This window comes from Echeneis naucrates, chromosome 11, assembly GCF_900963305.1.
Source record: "Echeneis naucrates chromosome 11, fEcheNa1.1, whole genome shotgun sequence".
Classification (NCBI taxonomy): domain Eukaryota; kingdom Metazoa; phylum Chordata; class Actinopteri; order Carangiformes; family Echeneidae; genus Echeneis; species Echeneis naucrates.
Genome location: NC_042521.1, coordinates 5,073,767 through 5,095,628, shown reverse-complemented (window position 1 = coordinate 5,095,628; position 21,862 = coordinate 5,073,767). Strand labels below are relative to the sequence as shown.

Sequence of the window (21,862 nt, the reverse complement as noted above, 5' to 3'; positions counted from 1 at the left end):
AAAAATTTGTTTAACACTAACAGGAACTTCTCATTTTAGTTGGGTTCTGTTTTCTTACAAACCCCAACTGACTCTTCTAAAACTCACTAACTTTCTTTTTTTTTTTTTTTTACCCCCAGACAATCAGAGCCATCTTTTAGATTAATTATAGCCTCAGTCTAACAAAGTGCTGCTCCTCTCCGTGTGTCCGGTTCGGTGTAATGAACGCTGAGCTCCAGCAATTCAGGCGATGAAATTCAATGCAGGTTTGAATTACTGTGCTACAGAGGACGGAAAAGCTGCTTGTTATTCGGTACATTAACACATCTTTAAATATCCCATTAAAATAAGCTGTAAAGAAAGTGCAAAAGAGGCATGTATGAAAATCCGCAACCTGCTCTGAATGGAAACATAAGTAGCCCAAAGCCGGGACATTATCTCTCTGGAGCTTCCGGAGCTTGTGAATTAAAACTTCAAAGTCTTTTGGGGTTTCTAAAAACATGTGCGTGACAGCTACAGCTCTCACATCCGCAACTTTGACAGGAAGCATTTTCAAGTATCCACAAAAATAGCAGGAAAAAAAAAAAATCTTCCATAATCCACGTCAACACGGACACAGAGGCTACGAGCTAGTCTATCCCTGTGATTTTGTTCTCCAATTGTCCGCTGAATAGGCCCGGGCCAAATTGTATTTTAAATCCTCCACTTAGCGCTGTCTGATAGCACCTGAGGTTATTTCACAAGACCCGCAGTGCCAGCCAACCCAGGTGGAAGTGTCACACCAGCAGAGTGATGATCACTCCGTCATCCTGGCCCTGCCACAGCATCTCCCCTTCGAACGCCACCTTCCCGTGTTTCCTGGCTCTCATCAGGATCCCCACCACCTTGTCGGAGATTCGAACGTACCGGTCAAACAGCTCCCCGAACGTGATGCGGGTCTTTCCGTCTGGGTCCGGATCCGCCATAGTCCTGATCACGTAACACATGTCGGCGATCTCGCGGTGGATGTGTTGCTCGGCGCGTTTGGCCCTCTCTGCTGTTTTCGTGCCCTCCTTCGGCCGCCCGTAGCCCTCCTGGCCCTTTTGGAGGCGCAGAGACATGGAGTAATCGTAGTCAAAGTACTCGCTGAAGGGGTTCAGTCTCTGGTTGACCGTGTGCTCCGAGGCCCAGTTCTGCCAGCGACCCTTGAGGTTTCCCACAGCGCTGTATTTCTTGGAAAGAGCCTGAATCTTGTTGGCCTCCTCAGCTTCCTTTTTGTACCTAAAAGGGTTAAACACGCTAAATCTCTTGAAAGCAAAGGAAGCTGTGATATTTAAATTTTACCAACCACACAAGAAGCCAGAGCTGACCTCAAAACTCACAATCATATCTAGATGACACGATGTTTGACTGATGCAGCCGAATTGATGACGACAGAATTAGATATTTTCCTGACAGTTACATTTGACTGATACTCACGTTGAGACAGACGGTCTTTTAATCTTCACTGCTGATTCTGAGTCTCCCTCGCTGTCGTTCGGCTCTGTTTCTGTTTTCACCTCTCCCGCCTCAGGATGTCCATGTTCCTCTTCCTCTTTATCTACACCCCTCCTGTGTGTCTCTCCTCCTTCTCCGAGCTGCTGCTCCTTCTCCACCTGCTTCCAGCTTTTGGTGAGCGACGACACCATGCTGGAGCACTTCCTGCGGCGCGTGGGCGAGCTCTTCTTCTTCAGCAGCCTGTCAATCTCGTCTGCCGATGGAAGAGCTTCCCTCCTGATCTTCTCTGTCAGGAGCTCGATGCCTGCACCTTTCTCCTGAACCCCGCTGGTCACAGTCTTCACCACCTGCTTCGTCTTGATACGAGACTCAAGCAGCGGCTCAGCTGAGGTCACAACCTCCTCCAACTTCTTCTGAGGGGCTGATGTCTTTTGAGCTTCTTCCGAAGTAGCGGTGTTATTTTTTGGGATTTCCGTTTTCTGGATTCGAGAGGTAGGTGTTTCTTTGGGGACCCACGTCTTCCTCTTCTCCTCCGTCGAGCCCCCCAGTGAAGATGGGGTCCAGCCGCTGGGTTCGCTGGCCTGCTTCGTCTGGTTCTCCGTCACCCACGTCTGCCAGCTTCTCGCCAGGCCGCAAACCATGCTAACGGTGCGGAGCTTCTTGATGTTCCTGTTGGTGGATGGCTTCCTTGGGGAGCCTTGGCTGCCGTGTTTGTCAGACATTATTATCTCGATTCAAGCAACAACTGAGTGAGCTGTCAGATTTGCTCAAACTCATTAACCTGGTTGATTTCCGCTCTGTTTTTCTTCCCCTGCCTGCTGTCCACCCTCACGCTTGCGGCTCCAGCTCTAAAATGGGGAGGGCAAACCTCAAGATGACCGTTGGAAACTATTTCTGTCATCCCAGGCTACAGACCTGATCGTCTTTCACTGACACTGGTCAAGCCTGCACACTCATGTTTCATCACAGAGAGCTTGTAACTCGGAGGGTAAACAGGGCAGGAAGTTCAGGAGTTTAACCAGCGAGTTCACGGAAACATGAAAAGACCATCAGAGACAAATTGCCAGCTCAGAATGTCCCTGATTAATTTTCTATCTTACAAGGATTTTGTATTAGATCTTTTTAAAAATTAACGAAACATTTAGTGACTCACTTCAACTCCACATTCTCAAAAAGACAGAGCTCCATATATTTTCATGACCTCTCCCATGACGCTGGGAGATAACGAAATGATCGTGTCCTTTTATCATAATGTCTTTTCCCAGTGGCTCGGCTTGTATAGTGTTCGCACTCTTTTAGGTTAGACTAGTTCGTCTGATGTGAGAAAATTAAATACCCAGCACTTCAACATTCAGCTAAAGTCCAATGTTTGTTGGAGTAAAAATGAACGTAGGTATTTTCCACCTGTGGGAATTATTGTGACTGTTTTTCAGCCAAACGTTTCATCATCTGGCTGAAAGATTGAATTTACAAAACCGCGCTGAATTAATAAAATCTGGTGACATCCCAATGCAAGTAGTTCAATGAATAACAATATATCATATTATATTGTATGTTTTTATGATCCTTTTGGACCCTTTATCTGTAAAATCTCAAATAAATGTAGTGAGGGGGAAAAAAATCATCAAACAAAAAGAACAACATTCAAAGTGGACTGAAAATGAAGAAGAAGGGAAAATGCTTTGTAGCTGTAGTGTCGTACAGGCGTAAATGTCATTTAATTTTTAGTGGAATGGCATCACTGCTCACGCTGGTGCCTGTTTCCTGCAGAGGTTTGACTGCTACGACAGAAATGGGGAGATTTTCATGAGTGAGATGAGAGACTTTTATCCCCAACACGAGGAAGGAGCGAGAAAAGTTCAATTGCGGAAGAACAGACCACACCCTCTGTCTGGTACCTGCAAACCGTTCAACCGGGTCAATAGCTTCAAATGCTTAGTGCAGAAAACACGATGTCAAAGATCACAAAGGAAACAAAGTGAAGAGAAAATCTGAATCTCCTGGAAGGTGTTATTTTACTAAAACATTTAAACACCCTTCTTGTCAAAAAAAAAAAAAAAAGAAAGAGCTGCAAGCACGACCGACAGAGATACTTAATACACGATGAGAGAAGAAACACAACTTCGGCCCGGGAAGAACGTGATACCTGCAGGGGATCGCCTGCTTACGCATGAGGCGGTTTAGTCTTGCAAAGCAGCTGGTGATTTGATTTCAGTTGACTCACTGAAGAGCAGGCTGTCGTCATTTTGCACGGTTAACATCAACACTGTCCTCCTGAAGATTTCAGCTTGGACAGAGCTGTTTATTGCCGCTTTAAGAGCTGCACTTAACGTGAACATGCAGAATGCAGTTTTGTTTTGATTTTTAATATCTGCGGCAGAGGGACGCTGGAGGTTTATAAATAGAGCTTGGCACGCACACTCACACGGTCATGAAGTTGCAGCTGCTTGCAGGCTGTCACAGAGAGTGGAAGTGACTCATCGAGCTTCACGAGGAAGCTTCATGCTCCTCCACAAGGACAGACAGCTGCATTACACCTTCATTTCTGTGGTTGCAAAGGGGAAAAAAAATCATGCCAGCTTCCTTGTCTTATTTTTAGTTACAGTGAAAATCATGAAAACAGACTGCAAAAAAAAAAATGTGTTTAATTTCCTTGTTCAAAGTCACAGAAAAAACCCTGGAGTTTTACTGCTTATGAATCCAGCGTTTTGTTTGGAAGAGGACGGATGTGTTATCTGTTCTTTCTAAAGCTCCACAGTCTCCCTTTAAAATCACCTCATTACACTCTTTATGTTCCCTCACAGTTTGCTCCAGCTCATCGTTCAGGCCACACAATGTTTTCACTGTCTCGAACTGGCTCAAAGTCAGTAACAAGAAGGCTGGATCACACACCAAGAAAGCTGAAACAAATCAAACAAATAAGCCCAAATGTAGGCCTTGGAAGAAGACAAAAGAGAAGTGTTAGCAACAAATTGCTGAAATTAGGCTGCGGCCCTGTTTACTCGTTGAACTGTTGGAAATTTTTCATCAGATGTGTCTCCTTTCCAACTCTGTCCACTAGCTCCAGAGAGCAGATGGCAAATCATCCATCCCTAATCTGAAGCGCTGGTCCGTCAGGGTAACTAAGAAACAGCCTGTCACATCCATGGCCCGCTCCTCAAACCCTGTTTGGCTTCCCAATTAGCACTTTTCAAGCGTAGCTGTGTATTAACCTCAGAGGCTGCTCGGCCTGCTCGACAGCTGATACAGTGAACAGGTAGAACCAATCACCCGTCTTTCACCCTCACAGCTAAGCTTTCATTTTTTAAGCTGCTACATCGCAGTACAGCATGGCACACTGACACAGTAACAGGCATTTCTATTTTAAACTGATCCTGGATATTTGAAAATAGATGCAGGTTTAGCAGTGCTCCAGTAGAGGTCACTATTATTTCAGTGTTGGGCCAGTATAGTGCGTTACACTACAGTACAAAGTTCACAGCATCCCTTTATATCTAAATCTTAAATTCAGGCACCACCACATAGAAGTGTACTTTGAATTAGAGCTCAGTAAACTGCTCAGCTTGTAATCGTCTGTAATCAATACCTTTAGGAGTATGGGGTTCTGAAATTTGGATAATAGATGAAAAATAAAAGCCAACAGGAGCCGTTGATGTGTAGATGGGATGATTGCTGAGTTCAGTCACCGACGGAACAATGTCTTCAGGTTTCAGTCCTCCTCGGCGTTTTAAAAAGACATGTTTGCTGCCAGTAGGAAGTCGGTACGTTTCCTCAATAACCGGCTGCTCTGATGATCTGGGCCAAATAAAGCAGGAGGTCCATATCCGGAGACAGCGCACCTGTGTTTCCTGCTCCTAACGTCTGCACTGTTAGGACAGCTTTGTTTACTTCCTCGCTGCTGGATTGTTGTCTTGGCCGTCCACATTAATTGCACAGGAATGCATTTTATGAGCATCTCTCCAGCTTGTTTCGCTGACCTCTATATGGGATGCTGATCCAGGTTGTGCTTCGAAAGACTTTCTTCTGAGTTGTTGTTGCAAGGGCAGGATCAAAGTCCTTGCAGGAGACGTTCAGAGCTGTGATCTAGATGGGTGAATCTGCTTTATTTGACAGAGTTTATTTGCAAGAATGCTAAAAAAAAAAAAAAAAAACACTAAACAGAACAGCTGTAACCAGGATTGAGAGGATTTTTTATTGTGGTGCTCTTTTCCAGACACAATAACAATAACATCTGTAACTGTCAAACATATTGCTGTTGACAAATCGTCTGAAATAGCTACAATGAGCTGCACTTTTGATCCATCTGCGGAGGGTTGTTGCCTTTCCCCGATGCTGACCTCAACAAGGAAGCCAGCCGCACAAATCTGTCCTGGCCCATGAAAAGTAAACCACGATGTAATCCGCTAATACTTCCTTCCGAAGAGGCTGTATGTTATTGTTTGGCTGTGCCACTTGGCCCCGATAAATAAAGATTGGAGAGTCAGTAAATTAAAGTTAGCTGAACACAGGGGTCAGCGAGGGCCGACCAGGACGCTGAGAGAAAACCTGGTCTCCTGCAGGGTGGAACCGACAGGATGACGGAGAGCGCCGCCGGAGCCAGACAAACCCATCAGAGGCTGGAGGAGGGTTAAAGGTCCCCGGGCTCGATTTATGTGGCAGGTTTCACATCAACGTCTTACACAATGTGGAGGATGGAAGCAGGAGGACGAAGGAATACGATAAAAGATAAAAACAGAAGCTCTCTTAAGTGGGAAGTGTTTACAGTAGAAACTCTGCACTGCACTGTTTAATGTTAGATATGTTTTACTCTCACTGATAGATGCTGATGGCTCTTTGGCCCCGTGCTGCTTTGAGCTAAATGCTAACATGGTCAGACACGACGATGTCTGGAAGGTCGAAGCTGTTTGACACCTTCATTATTGGGTTTATTAGCTAACGAGCATTAAACACAAAGTACAGGTGAGACGGACTGTTATGTCACCAATTTCATGGCAATAATAATATAAACGGATGCATTTTACTGTCGTTATCTGGGAGAGCAGCATGAGCTATGTCTGCATTAAAGCAGGAGGTCTGTCCTGAAACACTGGTACCCGTTTTAACTTATGAAATAAATAAAATGATTATATTCCCTGCATGTCGAACCCGGAGGCCCTTCTTCGATCAGCCCAAAAGGTCGCACGTCACTCTGCTACCCATCGACCAACACTGGATACCAACAGCTGCCAGAAGGAGATTCAAGTCAGTAAAGCTTGCATTCAGAGTAATTCCTGGGTCTGCACCCATGTCTTACACTTTAGTGCTTTCCTTGGACCAACGCAGTGGTCTTGCGGTTCTCCGACGGTGGAACAAGTTACCGAATGGGGCCGCCCTCTCAGTCCTCAACAATCTCCCAAAGACTTGTCTCTTCCAAGAGCAACTCTTGGAAGGACACCTTTCAAACCCCAACATGCTTCGCAACCACTTCCTCTGCATTTTGGCCCAACTTTTTGTCAGATCACCTTCCATTTATTGAATATTTAGTATTTACGCCAAGATTTCCGACTGGACTCAAGCTTTATTGATGTAAGCCATCTTCTACCGGTTATCTGTTTCTGGATCACGGGGGCCGCTGGAGCCAATCCCAGCTCACATTGGGCGAGGGTGGGGTCACCCTGAACAGGCCGCCAGTCCATCGCTTTGGATAAAAAGAAACATGTCAAGGATCCGCAAGCTTCTTTTCCCTGTAAATGTCACTTTATGTTGCAGCAGCTTATCAGCTGCTCTCCTCTTAATTTCACTTTTGCACGCCACAAACTTTGATTAAAAAAAAAAAAAAAAATCTATCCAAAATTAGAAACATCATGTGAAATAAACAAGAACAACCACATTATAACATCTATTTTTTAAAAATATAATAATAATAATAATGTTGGTGATCTGCACGTTGGATCTTCTGTATTTTAAAGATAATGAATATGCTCGTCAGCCATGTCGGCTATTTGTTTTTGAGACATGCTCTTGTTACCACAGGACTTATAAAAACATGTTACTTTTGGCTCATATTGCATCAGTCAGCAATCACACTTCATTATTTCCGACCGCAGCGGCCTCTGGAGCAACAACTGGCGACACACTCTTCACACACTTAACGTTTCCTTTTAGGACATTATGGACACTGAGCTCTGAGGTCAAAACACCCAAACTGGAGCTGTCCATTAAATCTTTATTTCTTTATCCAACATATCATACTTTTTGACTTCCATACTGGTTTCCCATGTTTTTTTGGCTAATTTATGACATAATAAAATGTCAAAGGAAACGACAAATAATATAACACTTCACTGTATGAATAAAAAAAAAAGCAAACGCTCCGCTTGCTTTAACTTCCCAGGATGTCTAAATCTGATTTATAGTCTCTCTGGGATTCATATCAGCTGATTCAGCCTTTGCTTAAATCCAGAAGAGACCCAAAATTTACAGCTGATACTTTTAAGCTCTTAGGAAATCCATTCAGCTAAGCAGCCTCTGTGTTATTATCAGTTTGAATGGCTCCTGCCGAGGCCTGCAGCCTCTCTTTGCTTCACACCCTCTGTGTACACCAAGCGTCATTCTGCCTCCCACACACCATCACTCATATTCCGCTCCCTTTGTGTTTTCTCACCTCAGCTCACGTTTACATTCTTATTTTACTCCATTTATTTTGCTAAGCCGCAAGAGTTTCTGCTCAAAACCAGCATTGCAAAATTCCAAAATTGCTTTGTAATTGCAAGTTAAATAATCACCTGGCTTTTTCCTCTCCACAGTTGGACAGAACATCTGTTAAACTGATAATAAACGGTAACCATTTCTATTACTGAGGTCAAGATGATAGATAGAAATTAGCTTTTGGTAGTTCGTACAACTTTCTACATTTGGAAATCACCAAAATGCATCAATGTGATATCTTGATATTGAAGAAAAACTGCAATTCTCCTTGTGTGCAGTCGAACTCTTCATAAATCTGCAGGGACTGCAAAGAATGACTTGGAAGCGCACGCACTGATGTCAACATTTAATGGAATGATTTCAGGTCAACTTGCTTTTGATTAATGCGTGAGTTCATTACCAGCTGCTCTTTTAGCGCCATGCTTCGTGTGGTGGCAGCTCCTTAAAACGCTTTGCTTCATCAGCGGTTGATTCTACGCCAAGAACATTGTTCCTCTTTGTTGCTGCTCTCAGCGATTGCCCCGCAACATGAAAACATTCAACAACAGGTCATTCATTTTAACGCAGACAAAATGATGTCACTGTCACAGAGAGCCAAAAATTGAGGTCTTCTGGAAAAAAAAAAAAAGTCACAATTATACACGTAATTGGACAAACTGAAGATAAGTGATGGCCTTCCAGCATTTACTGGAGACAGTTGCGAAACTGCAAAAACTCTATAAGACAAAACAACAAATTCAACCATCATTGCAGATAAAATTTAAGTTGTGTGTCTCGCAGGTTTACATTTCAGTTAGTCCATGAAATTTTTGTGTGATCACAGTGACCTTTTCTGAAATCTGAAGAAATTCCCTCTCAGAGTTGCTGAGGTATCATGTTTGCGGGATGGACAAACATAATGGCTCTGGCCCGGGCCGTCGCCGGCACAGCAGCATAAACACAGAAGAAGCCAATGCTGGCGAGAACCCTGAACCTGGATCTATCTAATGACCCTTGGGAGGTGACTCCAGAGGTCTGAGTGAAAACGGACTATTTCTGGTTTGATTTATTAGCTGAACATTTTCGATGCAGCATGATGTTCAGTGTTTAAACTATGGCCTAAAAGAAGCGGGGCAGCTACCCTATGATCGAAAGACAGCACCAGAAACAGCGACCTGAGCCGGTCAGCTCCACCTCTTCAGTTCATCGTGGCTGAAGTTTGTATAAACCCTGTTTTAACATAAATCCATAACACCCGCGACTTTCAGCCATTTTCCTTCAGGTTTGTTAACCCTGCCGCTCATTTGCAACGGGATGGGGATTGGACCAGAGCGGGTGCAGCCAGTGAAGTTACTTCAGAGAGAAGGTGATGCTTCACGACTTGGAGAGGTGGAAAAGATTTAAAACCAATGAATCAAAGGGGCGAAGGAGACTGCCACTTTGTGTAAGATAGACATGTCCAGGGTGTAAAAAATAAATAAATAAATAAATAAATAAAATAAAAATAAAACCAACCACTTCCTGGCAGAGGACCAAAGAAAGGCTTTTCTTGGCTACTCACACAGTTTTCCATAACCTGCCTACATCCGGATTTGGTTCATAAACTGGGATGAACGGAAGTATGTGGACCTGTGTGCTGCCTTTTCGGGTCCATAAAACCCAGACTTCAGTCTAACAACCCTGGAGTGTATACAGGAGTTCACTGATCCGTTACACCTCCTTTCATGCAGCAGCTGCTGTTCTTTTTTTTTTTTTGTTCAGTCCTGTGGTGTCGATGAGATGTTTCACAGATACTGATCCCATGTTTTCTTTTCTGGTGACAAACAGCAGCTTTTTGGTCCAGTGAATGAAATCACTAATTTAGTGCGCGCACAATGCAACTTTTTTTCTGTCTCCTGCTGGCTCCGATCCTGCAGGTATCAAATTATAACAGTCTGTGCTAAAACAGATCGGCTACACAAATAATTTATGTGAATGAGCAAAGGCTGAGGACATGCTCTATTTTTACTTTCACTTCCTCTATCTTTGTCTCCTCAATAATTGTATTCATTTCCACATGAGCAGGTGGTCTCTCTGGGGATTCGAGGGCCCTGAGAGTCCATACTGCAGGTACTGTATTCTGTAGTATCTGATTTGGTCGTCGTCCAACGCTGTCCGTCTGCGTGCAGCCTGGGGCCCCCCCACTTCCCAGTGGGAGTCTCATCGGCTCAGCAGCCCTCAGCTCTTCCTCTGTTAACAGGAAAGGATCCACTTTCAGACGGGGACGTAGCTTTGGATGTGAGGAGCTGGCCTGCATGTGTGCGTGTGTGTGTGTGTGTGTGTGTGTCGGGATGACAAGAATGTCCAGGGGAGACAAAACTTCCCCGGAGTTTAGAAGTGGCTTTCAGTACCTCCTGTCCTCACAACCAACAAAGGACAAAGCTGAAGACCCACATGGGTGTTGGCCAGCTTGAGCGGACCCACTTCACAGCCTCCTGCCTGAGACTCTCTATGAAATGCATTCCAGCGAGGGTGTTGGGTCAGCGCAGACGCTGAAGGACACGCAGCGGTCTGCAGGCTGTGGTAATTTGTTTAACCTTTGATTAGGCCCAGGAATGTCAACTATGAAGACGCACTACAGGTCCCGACAACATCCTTTGACACTTTGGCAATCTGTCATTGCCACTTGCGAGCAAGCAGAGCGAGTCACCTCTCGAGACAATAGCCTCTCCACCTACTCGGCGGGTGGGGGTCCTAATCTCTGCACCATCTGGTTCGATCCTGAAAAAGACGGAAGAGACCGTGTCCGTTTATCTACCTGATTTATCTCTTCTCTTTCTGCGCCAATAAACTTGCTTTGTGCAACACACAGTACAGTCCAGGAAGACTTAAACTGATGCTGAAGATGTTATCATGAAAGTTTTTTTTTTTTTTTTTTTTTTTTAAAGTTAGTGTGTCTGCTTAGAGAAAGATGGAGCAAACCTTGGGAGTCCACAGTTTAAATCTTCGTCTATCATCGCATCATTTCGGGCTCAAAAAGTGCAGCCTAAACGCAGATTGAAAACATTAGTGCATCACATGCTCTTTTATTTAATCTAGTACCACAACACTGACCACATGTTACAAAAGATGTTTAAATAAATCCGCAAATCTAGAACTGACTGAGGTAAAAGCAGAGTTATCAAAGGCACATTTCTCCAGGGTTATTATCTTAACTCCTACGTTTTATGCTCAACTTCAAAACACCATTGTACTTCTGGCAGAGGATAAACAGAAAAAAAATTTAAAATAAAATAAAATTGGCCTTCCTCAGGAAAGCTGATTTACATACACACATTAAATTATACAATTTTAGTATGCTAATAAACATGTCAATTATAGTTATACAAGTTCCAGATACACTTACTTATCTTCTTGCCGCATGTACCTTTAGTAAATACTCCACAGTAGATTCTGTTGTTATAAGCAGGAGGATATAAAATATGTGTTCACACGGATCACTTGGTGGAATCATTAATTTCATGCGTCATATCCAACGCTGGCTTGTTTTTTCTTTCTTTTTTCCCCCCTAAGCTGAATTGACGAAAAACAGAAATTGGCTGCAGCGTCTTACCATGTAATACAATAATATGTCTTTAAAAGATATTTTGGATGTAACTTGTCTTAATGATCTGCTGTTTGTCTGAAAGTCAGAGGTCAGAATCTGAGGAAACTGACAGGACCAGACGTGGAGGAGTTTTCTTTTCATGTCCTCTAAATGTTTGTGACTGATGATACAGCACCGGACGCCAGCTTAATATAAGCATCTACATCTGACAGGTGATTACAGAAGGTTCACGACGTCGTACACCACCATTACATTTGGGAATATGCTGCATGCATCTGAAAACATCAATTACTTGTACATGGAAATGTGCATTTTCTAACCCCCGCACACACACACTGTAAGTGTAACAAACCTCAAATTAAATTCCACTGAATTAATGTCCCTGCTTTTGTTGTTCAGCAGAGGTAAGGTGATCACTCAAAATCTGAACCTTGGCAGGTGCTGGATGTTTCTCAGCCAATAATAAAGGCAAAAGGATCTGAGTCCAGAATCTAATCCAATAATAACCTCACATCTTGAACTCTAAAAATAATCACGCTCTGCGAGGACAGCGAGTCTGTAACTGCCAGCAAACGCTGCAAGTGACCCTCGTAGCTATTACCGATCATCACTCGAATTCAAGGTCACTTCAAAACTGTGTGATACATGATGCAGATAGAAATTCATTATACGCCGTACAGTACAAAAGACATTTTTATCTCACTTTAGATATCGTATAAAGTTGGAGTAACAAAAATAGTTGTAAAAATATAACACAGTTGCAATATTTATGAGCTGTATTCTGTGAGCAACAATTGAATAAAAAAAAAAAAAAAGACAACAAACATGTCTCTCATTCTCTCAAGCGTTCCAGATATGTTCTCTCCTGCAGGTTAAGAGTCACTGCTGCTCTCTGACAGCTGCTTCGCATTCAGGAGAGTTCAAGTCCTCTGTATTATTTCGGCACGGGTCCCCTTGAAAATGGAAACTACGTGTGCTGACATCTTGATCTTATACAGTGCTCGACGTGCACAGAGAACGCACCTGAGCACATTTGTCCGCAAACGTGTCTGAATGTGGTTTTGGAAGAGAAATCAGTTCAGGTGAAGCACATCGTTCTCAGTCTTCCTCCCCCACAGCTGCTTTTCAGCTCAATGAGGGGAAAGGTTATGAAGCAACAGTAGCACAGAAGGATCAGCAGCTCTGGTGAAACCAGGGTGAATAAAACGATTTACTGGATGACTCCCGGGGGCCAGTGAAATGAGATGAGACGAGCGGATAAAATAAGAGGCGTCCCTCTAATGTGCTACATAGTCGTTCAGAAGTTGAAGGTTCATGAGTTCAGACGACTAAGAGAAGTCCAGCGGACGGATCATCATGGCTGTGGCTTGTAGCGAGTAGCTCGGGCCCTTGAAGTAGTGCCACTTGATACCGTTTAACTTGCCTATGTGCTGTCCTTGTGTGAAGTACATGCCGTTAAGGTTGGACGGGCCACAAGCGTCGAACCACCAACCTGAAGACAGAACAGGGACACAGATGAGGCCACATTGTCGGATTAAAGAACTGGGCAGTTCTGTCGTCCGTCATCTGAGTAAATGTATAACTCCAGATAAAGGACACTGAAGCGGGCTACTTGTTTCGTTGTGGTATTGATGAAGGCACCTCAATCATAAATTCTGTCCTTGGTAAAGGTTGAAATGTTCCCATGGCCTCTCCCACTCCTCCGTGCCAGTAATTCAGACACCATTTCACTGCTATCTGCTCAATGTGTTACTGTCACCGGGTTCAACGACGTGCCAGTACCTGTCGCTGAACACGTTTTGCGCCGCTGTCTATTTAAAGCAAAGAGTGAATGTGCATTAGCAACAGGGGACGTCGGAGCAGTAAATGGCATGAGGGAAACGTTTCTTCTCTTCCCATTTAAAGATTTCCCTGAAACACATCTGTTATTGAAAGACGGAGCAGATATTCTGGGACTCAGGGGACATTTTTTAATATGCAACTTACGCCACATTTTGGCTTCCTGCCTATTTCAGAATTGGTTTTGAAATGTCACCGACTGTTTACAAGGGCTGTGACAATGGTTTAGCACCTTTATACTTCATGGGCTGTTTCACTCATATGGAGAGCCAGCCAATATATACTGGACATAAAATGTAATCCATCCTAGTTATATCTCATCAGTTTCTCATATCTGCTGTGGTTGACACAGTCTCACTGGTACAGTCAGATATAGAACATATGCGAGGCATGGCATCTGTCAGTCAGACTGACAGATGGCAGCACTTCACTTTCCTCTTCTGACAGAACTGAATACCACTGCTGGCCACAGTGTGACATTTCAACATTCAGGGCCAATATTCTGCTCATTGCTGGCGTGGATCACACAGATATAAATTTCACACTTGATTGCTGCTTCATCAAAAGACATGAAGACGGCGCAGCACAGAAACTGGTGTAACTCTACTTAGATTTCCAAAACGTCACATAATTTCAAAATACCAGCTCCGGTGGGAGTTGAATATGAAATTGAACTTGCACTGTTTTAATTATTTTTACATGAAATTCAAGGAGAACTAGTCCTCAGGCTGGAGAACTGTGTCAGAGGAGACACCACACCTGGTGTCTTTGTACCAGCACCAGCGTTTTGAAAGGTTAAAGCTGCTGTGGTGAATGTTTCCAGTTGGAATGAATGACTGTGCTTGATATGAAACACACCGCCCAAGGTGACCAAAGTCAATTGAATCTGAAAGCCCGATCTACAGCGTTCCCTCAGCTCTAAGGTTTTTAGGGGTTTTTTTTTTTGTGTGACTTTTTGGTTTTTCCTCACTTTTTATTGTTCTTGTTCAGTTTTACAGCCGTAGTCATTTCAAATTTAAAGGTACAGTAATCTTATGTCAGTACTGTTTTCCTGTTACACCTGAGTGGCCAAATACAACCACTAAATAAAAAAAATGAATCTCGGTGAGCTGACAATAGAGGCTGCAGCTCATAGTGTACAGTCGGGAAGTACACAACTAGCATCCATGATGCTGTGTCTCCTACTCACCACCTCTTGCCTGTTGATAAACCACAGACCAGACAACCGCTGTCACACACATAAATATTTAATACACACAGCAGCAATGGTTTGGGATTTATGAGAAGTGTTCTATCTGTTTCCAGGCTAGAGGTTTTTAATGACTTGTGAAAGAAGGAAAAGAGCAAAAACAGATAAAGGGATCCCCCCTTCCTCCTGCTGTCAGTATTTTATCCCTACTGTATGCTCTGCTGCTTGGTAAATATATACATTGTGTGTGTCCGTATTAGATCCTCCTCCATATTCTTAACATGCCATGCTGTGGTTCTCCTCTTAAATGTAGCAGAGAAGTATTTGCCTCTTGTATACTCCAGACATTTACGTCATTTAATTTCAGCCCTGCTCTTGCATATGCAGTAAATAAATCCAAATTGTATTGTGTATATTATATCTGGTTCAGTTCTGACCAGCCTCGACTCAGGCTACATGTTGTCATGCCTCTCCTTCATGGCTGTCCATAGTTAGTCTATGAATCCAGAGGAGAAGGGGTGTTGATCAGCGATCATATGCCAGTTCCCTTGAAGTCGCTATATTCCCAATGACCTAAGAGGTAACGCTGATCTTAAATCTGCTCTTAGAAATGCTTGATTAGTACCAGGTCAGGACTCCACAGCAGTGGAGTGCCATGAGGTGACAGCTAGAGTCACTGGGTTCTACTTACACAGCAGGAGAAGTAGGAGTCACTTTAAATCTCTTTGACACTTGGTGCCGCACCCACGGATTTTTACATTACACTCGTTTCCAACCACAGTGCAACTTGGGATATAGAGTCTGGCCTATTAGGTGCAGATAGATGTATAAGTGGTCACTTTAGCCCATGGAGCAGGTTTTTATCATAATGAATTGAGCCAATGAGTGGGCCATGAACATTGTAGGGTTTGGCCACAAAGCCAGTCGGAGAAAATAGTTTTTGGAAGGGCAGTTGGAGGGCTTAGACCATGGATCCATTTTCTTTGAAAATAAACTGTATGTCTCCAAAGTAATATGAAGACAAATGGTTAGAACTTTTCTGTACAAGTTGTAGCCACTTCCTATTACTCATAGTAAAATTACACAAGTCTGGGAGTGACAAACCCAAACAAAACCTAAACCAGGTTAACCAAATTTACAGTGAGAAATAAAACAAAGATTCAAAGGCCAGCCCGCAATGGCACTTCAGAACCCAAAAAGTGCCCTGCCACGCTGCAGGGAAAATATCAAATCATAAATATCAACACAAATGTAGAGTGGTAGTGGCAGCCAGTGACTCAAGCTGGGAGCAGAGACACCATACGAAACGACGATTTGTCGTTGGATTTGATGAAAACGATGCGATCTTAGCTGTTCCTTTGGCGATTATTTTGGTGAACTACACAAATAAGTTCGAATAAATCTGACTTAACCATAAACATGGGGGTTTTTCTTTTATTGTGCCATGAGCGTAGCTTGTTGCTGCACCTACCGCCTGTAAGCATGAGGGCGCACTTGCACAGGCAGTTGTCATTGTCCATGTCCTTGGTACTGAAGTCTGCTCCGTGGATTACTAGACTGCTCTGTCTGCCTGCGGTCCCACTGTGGCTTTTCAGGAACAGTCTGAAACACATCAGGAGGAGGAAGAGGAGGGAGTCATCGGGGGAGGGAGAAAAGGTTGGGAGAGGTGAGTATGTGCGGTGTGAGCAGTGTAAGCAATAAAGACAGCAAGAAGACATAACATGTTGAAAAGAGAGACTCCGGAGAGATATTTATTTTTTTGTTGTGATTGAGTATGTATAGAACACCTGGAACAACATTAACCGGACAGGCAGATTATAAAGTGAAGAATTAAATAAAAGGAGTGTTTGAAAGAGTTACATATGAAAAGTGAGAGACAGACCGAGGGAGAAAAGGGCATGTACTACAAGGAATGTCTGGAAATCACATTTCCATCTGCTAGGTCACAAAAAGTCAATTTACACCACGACAACAAATCGGGTAAATCAGTAAATCCTGACTTCTAACAGCTAAAGACAATATGTGGCCTGTTTAACCAATCATCCATGCAAAGATGTATCGGTGGATCTTCAGCCTCCAAGTCAGCAATATTTCTCCTCGTCTTCTCTTTGTGTGTTTAAGTAAACAGACCCTAATTCTCTTCCTCTTTTCAAGAAGTTAGTTTACCTTAGTGAAAACATAAACACAACTGCATTTTTCTGCTTACAGAGCAGAAATATTTTATGTCAAAGTCACTGCAGTACAAATCCTGGAAAATACATCATTTTCTGGGCATATAAAGGTTCTTTGTGACGCGAATAATGAAGGAAGTCTCAAACGATAATTTTTAAAATGTCTGTGGTGGATTCAAATTGGACTTCAGACAGAACGTGGTTGTGTTGATAGTACAGTGCAGGCAGCCTCCAGCAGGAGTGAATGGACAGATGTTATCATCAAGTCACCATCTGCCAGGAATCGTCAATTACTAAATATCCATATGATATAAATGACAGTGAGGTCGTTTCATTCCATAGTTTATCAAAAGACACAGCATATCTACCTGAGTGCTAGTGGGAAGTGAATTCTTTCACACATTCTGTGCTCAACAGAAGCAGGTTTTTTCCAATCGTACATGTCACTGTGAACTCACTCCTGGTGTGAGTGGGAAAAGCAGTTCTTACATCTGTTTGACAGCTCTAGAACACACTCCCTATTCTGCTGTCATGTCACACGCCTCACGCTCTCTGTTTCACTCTTTCCTGATAAAAAGAGATGGCACATCCAAAAAGCAGGACTGCAGCACCCCGCTAATGAGGTCTCTTATTATGAGATGATGAACTTTGCGTCCGGTTCTGGTTTTCCAATGAGAAAGTAACAAATACAGAATGTATTTCGGAGATGTTGCACACTCCTTGTGCACCTCCAGCTGACAGCCTTTGAAAAGCTTGTAGCTGCGAGTCATCAGCTTGAACATCTCGAAGAAAGAGACTGCGGACTCCCCGGGAAACAGAGTGGTTTAATGCGAAAGACTCCTGTATTTGGACAGCTGTGTAAATGGTTGATTTGAACAGCAGAGTAAGAAGTGTGACTGCAGGGTTTTCAGTGGGGAGTTGACTAAATCCATTATACCACTGCGTGTAATCCGACAATGTGAGGTGAGTCATGTGACTAATCAGTGGCACCAAATGACCAGCGGACATGGCAAGTTTGGATAAGGACCTGTGAGTATATCGTAAGCACTTTTGTCTGTTTATAAATGCCCAGGATCTATGACACACGCTGAATTATTATCCGGTGTCTGTTACGCAAACATTGTCTTTGGATATATCCTGCAGTTCAAAACAAACCAATATGCCAGCACATTGTCTCACTTACGGGCAGCATGACTTCTATGAGCTAATTTCCAATTCCGAAGAGTAGAAGGTGCAACGTCAAAGATGAAGCCTGCTACTGCTCTGATAAAGACCAGGCTGTGTTGCACATGCACTCTCCATTTTCCAAAGCTCTTATGATCGCTGTTGCGCTGACAAGCCGCCAAGGCACATCATCAAGACAGATTTTCACCATGACACTTTTGACAGGCTGCTTTAAATAGTCTGTGGCTGTGTTTACCGGCTGAACTGGCTATTTACGAGACCTACAATACCCAATCCAACTGACATCTGCAGTTTTTCCTGTCAGGGTCCATTATGCACTTAGATGATAAGTAGGCTAATCCAAAGATGGGCCAAGTAATGAACTCAAGAGGAAGAGATGCACTTCCTGAGGACTGTTTCAAAGAATAAAAGAGAAAAAGGGACACAGCATGAGAGAGAGAGGAGGCGCTTGGTAATTAATGCTAATGAAATGTATCAGGGGACAGAGATTTGGTCAGGCGTATCGGGAACCTAAGAGGCAATGCATGCTAATCTGATTGTTCCTGCTGAAGTCATTTAGCGATGCAATTGGTCGAGGCTCATTAGTAACCAAAATATTGAGCTGTGAAAGGAGTAATTAGCTTTCACACAACGATACCTCCAGGGAAGAGCGGTTACTTCCATGTCATTGGAATAATGTGAGCAACAGGTGATGTCTCCTAAGACTCGGTTCTAACGATTAGTTAGTGAGGCTAGCTTGGTTCCACTTTTAAACCAAATGCAGATTAGCCTCGTTCTGTCGCTTTCACTTTCTTTCTAGAAAGCAAAAACTGATACCGCCTCTTAAATGTTAATGTAGTAGAAATACTGCTGGTTTATAAGAAATATGCGTAGAAAAAAACATCCAAACAATAAGTCGTGATATGATATGACATTGTTTGTTGTTTCTACAAATATCCCCATAAGGTCTGAGGGGGGAGCACAATAGTATTGTAGTTCATATTTCTGTCCCCAAAAAGTTAGAATAAAAATTGCTTTACACTTACAATGTGTGTTTTTCAGGAAACCAGGCATTCAGGACACACAGGATGTATAGAAAATCCCTTTCATTGTGGCCAATGAAAACTGTTCTTAGGTCTGACACTTACCTTGCGTAACATTATTCATTTCTAGAAAGTGTAATAATATAATGTGTCAGGGCTTTCCTCTGTCATTTGTTGTGCTTTCATCGCTGCATGATACAACAAAACCTGGGCAATAAAACCAAAACTATTTGCATGACTAAATCCCAGAAGGGTTAAGTGGGAAAATGTTTTTTGTCAAATGTCATTTGGGTGAACCGACGCCTCAAAGCTTTGATAGAGATTCAGTTTCAGTCATAATGAGTCTATGCTCTGGAGCATTACAGCTGCAAACTGTATACGTGGGAAATGACATGTAGTGAGGTCAGGTGAGGAATCAGATGACTGGAATGAGTCTATTTAAAAGGAAAACTGGGCTACAGACATTTTATCACTGAGTAAAACATTGTCAAAACATTTAATACTTGTATAGAGCAATGATTGGAGTATTTCCTGTTGTTCAAAGACACTCTGGAGGGAAAAATGTTCAAATAGCCACATTGTCCTTCTTACCTCGGAACTTTTGTCCCATGAAAGCGTTTTTAAAAAGTATAAATAAGTTTTAGCATTTGTAGAAATGCACCAGCGCTGAAGATGCCTTAAAAAGGGACACCTTCACACACAAAGTAAGGTACTTTTCTTCATCATAGACACTTCAACCAACTCTTATCATGGCTAACATTTAGGCTGGGAGAAATGGGGAAAGAGAATTTAAAGGGATTCGTCTTTGAAAATACCAACAACGAAGATGTGAGCGACCAGGATAATATGCACAAATCTCTTTTGAAACTCAGCTGCAGTCATCTTCTGACTGACACTCCAAGCTCGGCTCTCTTGTTTTCTTTCATCTCCCTACATAAAGGAAACAACGCAGTCAGCTGAGAGTCCAGGACATGCTTTCCACACCTGGCAGTCATTAGTCTGTTGAACTGCAGTCTGATTGGCCCATTGCAAAGGTTAATCACCCTGACCAATGGTTCGCTTCCTACTGTGAGGCCACAGTGCAGTCTGGCTGACTGAGACCCGCTTGACTGCCCTCTTGCCACTGGGTGTTATATACATAAAGCTCAGACATTACACCAGAGGTCACTAATAGGTGGGCTGTGCTTCTTCTCCGGACCTATAGCCTACAAAGACATCTGCTTGAGGGAAATTTTGCCCAATTAAACCTCTCTGAATTTGAACAAATGGCCCCCACACCACAAACTGTAGAGGCAAAAATCGTGGATAGGTGCTCCATTGCCTAGTTAAGTACATACCAGTAAGTATGTTACCAGTTAAGTACATGACAGAATTTGTTGCTTTAGTGCCGCTTGCCTTAGAAATCAGATGGAAATCTGTTTTGTTCGTCCACATGAAGGTGAAAATTGGTGTTCAACGTTTCATCTAGTAAACTGACCAAAGACTTGTTAGCTAAAGGCCGTCTTACTGACTTTCTGCCCAGCAGTTTTTTAGCTGTCAAAGAGACTGATCTGCAGATCTTCAGCAGCTGATATCATCGTACTCCTACTGTAACGTGTTTGTCATGTCAACAGATTTGTCTCCATGACAACCTAGCAGGATTCATTCAATGATGAATGTGGTGCAGTGTGGTTAAAAGCTCAAATTGGACCAGAAGTTGGGGATGTATTTGTGCACGATCAGAAATTTAGAATTAAAAAGAGTATTATTATTGTTTGTAATAGGAAACTGTGGAACTTGAAACTTGCATGGATGTGGTTCAAGTAGAAATAATTTCAGATATCTAAGATTATCACAGTGTGAGTCTTGGAAAAGATAAAAGTCATTGTGTTTTGAAATCCAAACCTTTGCCAATTCCTTTCCTAAATCCCCACATGAAAAACATCTAAGCTAGATCTATCTGATCCCATGGGGAATTCGGCCCATTACCACACAGTATGGAGAAATCACTGCATTTAAGAACTTGGCTGGCTGAACATGGAGGGATATTGAATAAACATGTCATAGTTTGTTCAAAAATAAACCGTCTATTCTTGCAGCTGGGCAGCTTTGAACAGTTGTACCAATCGGTGTCCTCTATAAACCTCAACCTGTTCAAATATTCAACTGAATGGATTTTTGGATTGTAGACAAGCACCACACACAAAAATGAAATTCTTAGTAGCGGAGGAAAGTTAACAGTACACTCCTCATCAGACTACAGGCACCAAAAGTTGTACCATGAACAAAACCTAAAAGTCATACTTCATACAACTCATGCTTCTCAAGTCTCTACAACCAAGCCCAACTAAGCTGGCCTTGAGCCAACTCTTCTGTTGTTCAGTTTGTAGTTGGATAATTCAATTTTGTGTGACAAGCAATTTTTGTTATTCTGTACTATGTTTTTTGCCCCTGACTCAGAACTGTTTTTTTCTTTCCTTTGAAAAATGAGCGTGATTAGCTGAATGTGTTGAATGGATGGTTATTGTTAGAACAATATTTGTAGATCATCAAGTTATATTGGATTTTATTATTTGCTTTTCTGCAGCCTTGCGGCAACCAAATTATCTATGATGATAGGGGGCCATAACCTCTGCAATTATGGCGACTTCAGTCACAATGACAAAAAAGGGATCATTTCACAACGTTATGAGTCTGTGGTTCAGTGTGAACTTGGTCAACCCAAATTCACCTCCAAAATGTTGTCATCAAGACTCAGATAGCTGCATTA

General features: G+C 42.8%; 2 protein-coding genes across 5 annotated transcripts in view; both read right to left on the bottom strand.

Annotated features, from left to right (window-relative positions):
- Positions 1–485: 485 nt before the first annotated feature.
- abrab (actin binding Rho activating protein b) lies at positions 486–2,255 on the bottom strand. The gene is made up of 2 exons (XM_029514720.1): positions 1,438–2,255; positions 486–1,239 (listed from the first exon to the last, which is right to left on the bottom strand). Exons 1-2 carry the CDS (start codon positions 2,175–2,177, stop codon positions 756–758), a joined length of 1,224 nt encoding a protein of 407 aa, XP_029370580.1. The 5' UTR covers positions 2,178–2,255; the 3' UTR covers positions 486–755.
- A 10,324-nt stretch (positions 2,256–12,579) lies between these two features.
- Positions 12,580–21,862, bottom strand: part of angpt1 (angiopoietin 1) — a 45,610-nt gene continuing 36,327 nt past the window's right edge. For all 4 annotated transcript variants that reach the window (XM_029514358.1, XM_029514359.1, XM_029514360.1 and 1 more), the window contains 2 exons: positions 16,207–16,337; positions 12,580–13,199 (listed from right to left, as the gene is read on the bottom strand). In XM_029514358.1, the coding sequence (XP_029370218.1) occupies positions 13,036–13,199; positions 16,207–16,337 (295 nt within the window). In that variant the 3' untranslated portion in view covers positions 12,580–13,035. The remainder of the gene's footprint in view (positions 13,200–16,206; positions 16,338–21,862) is intronic.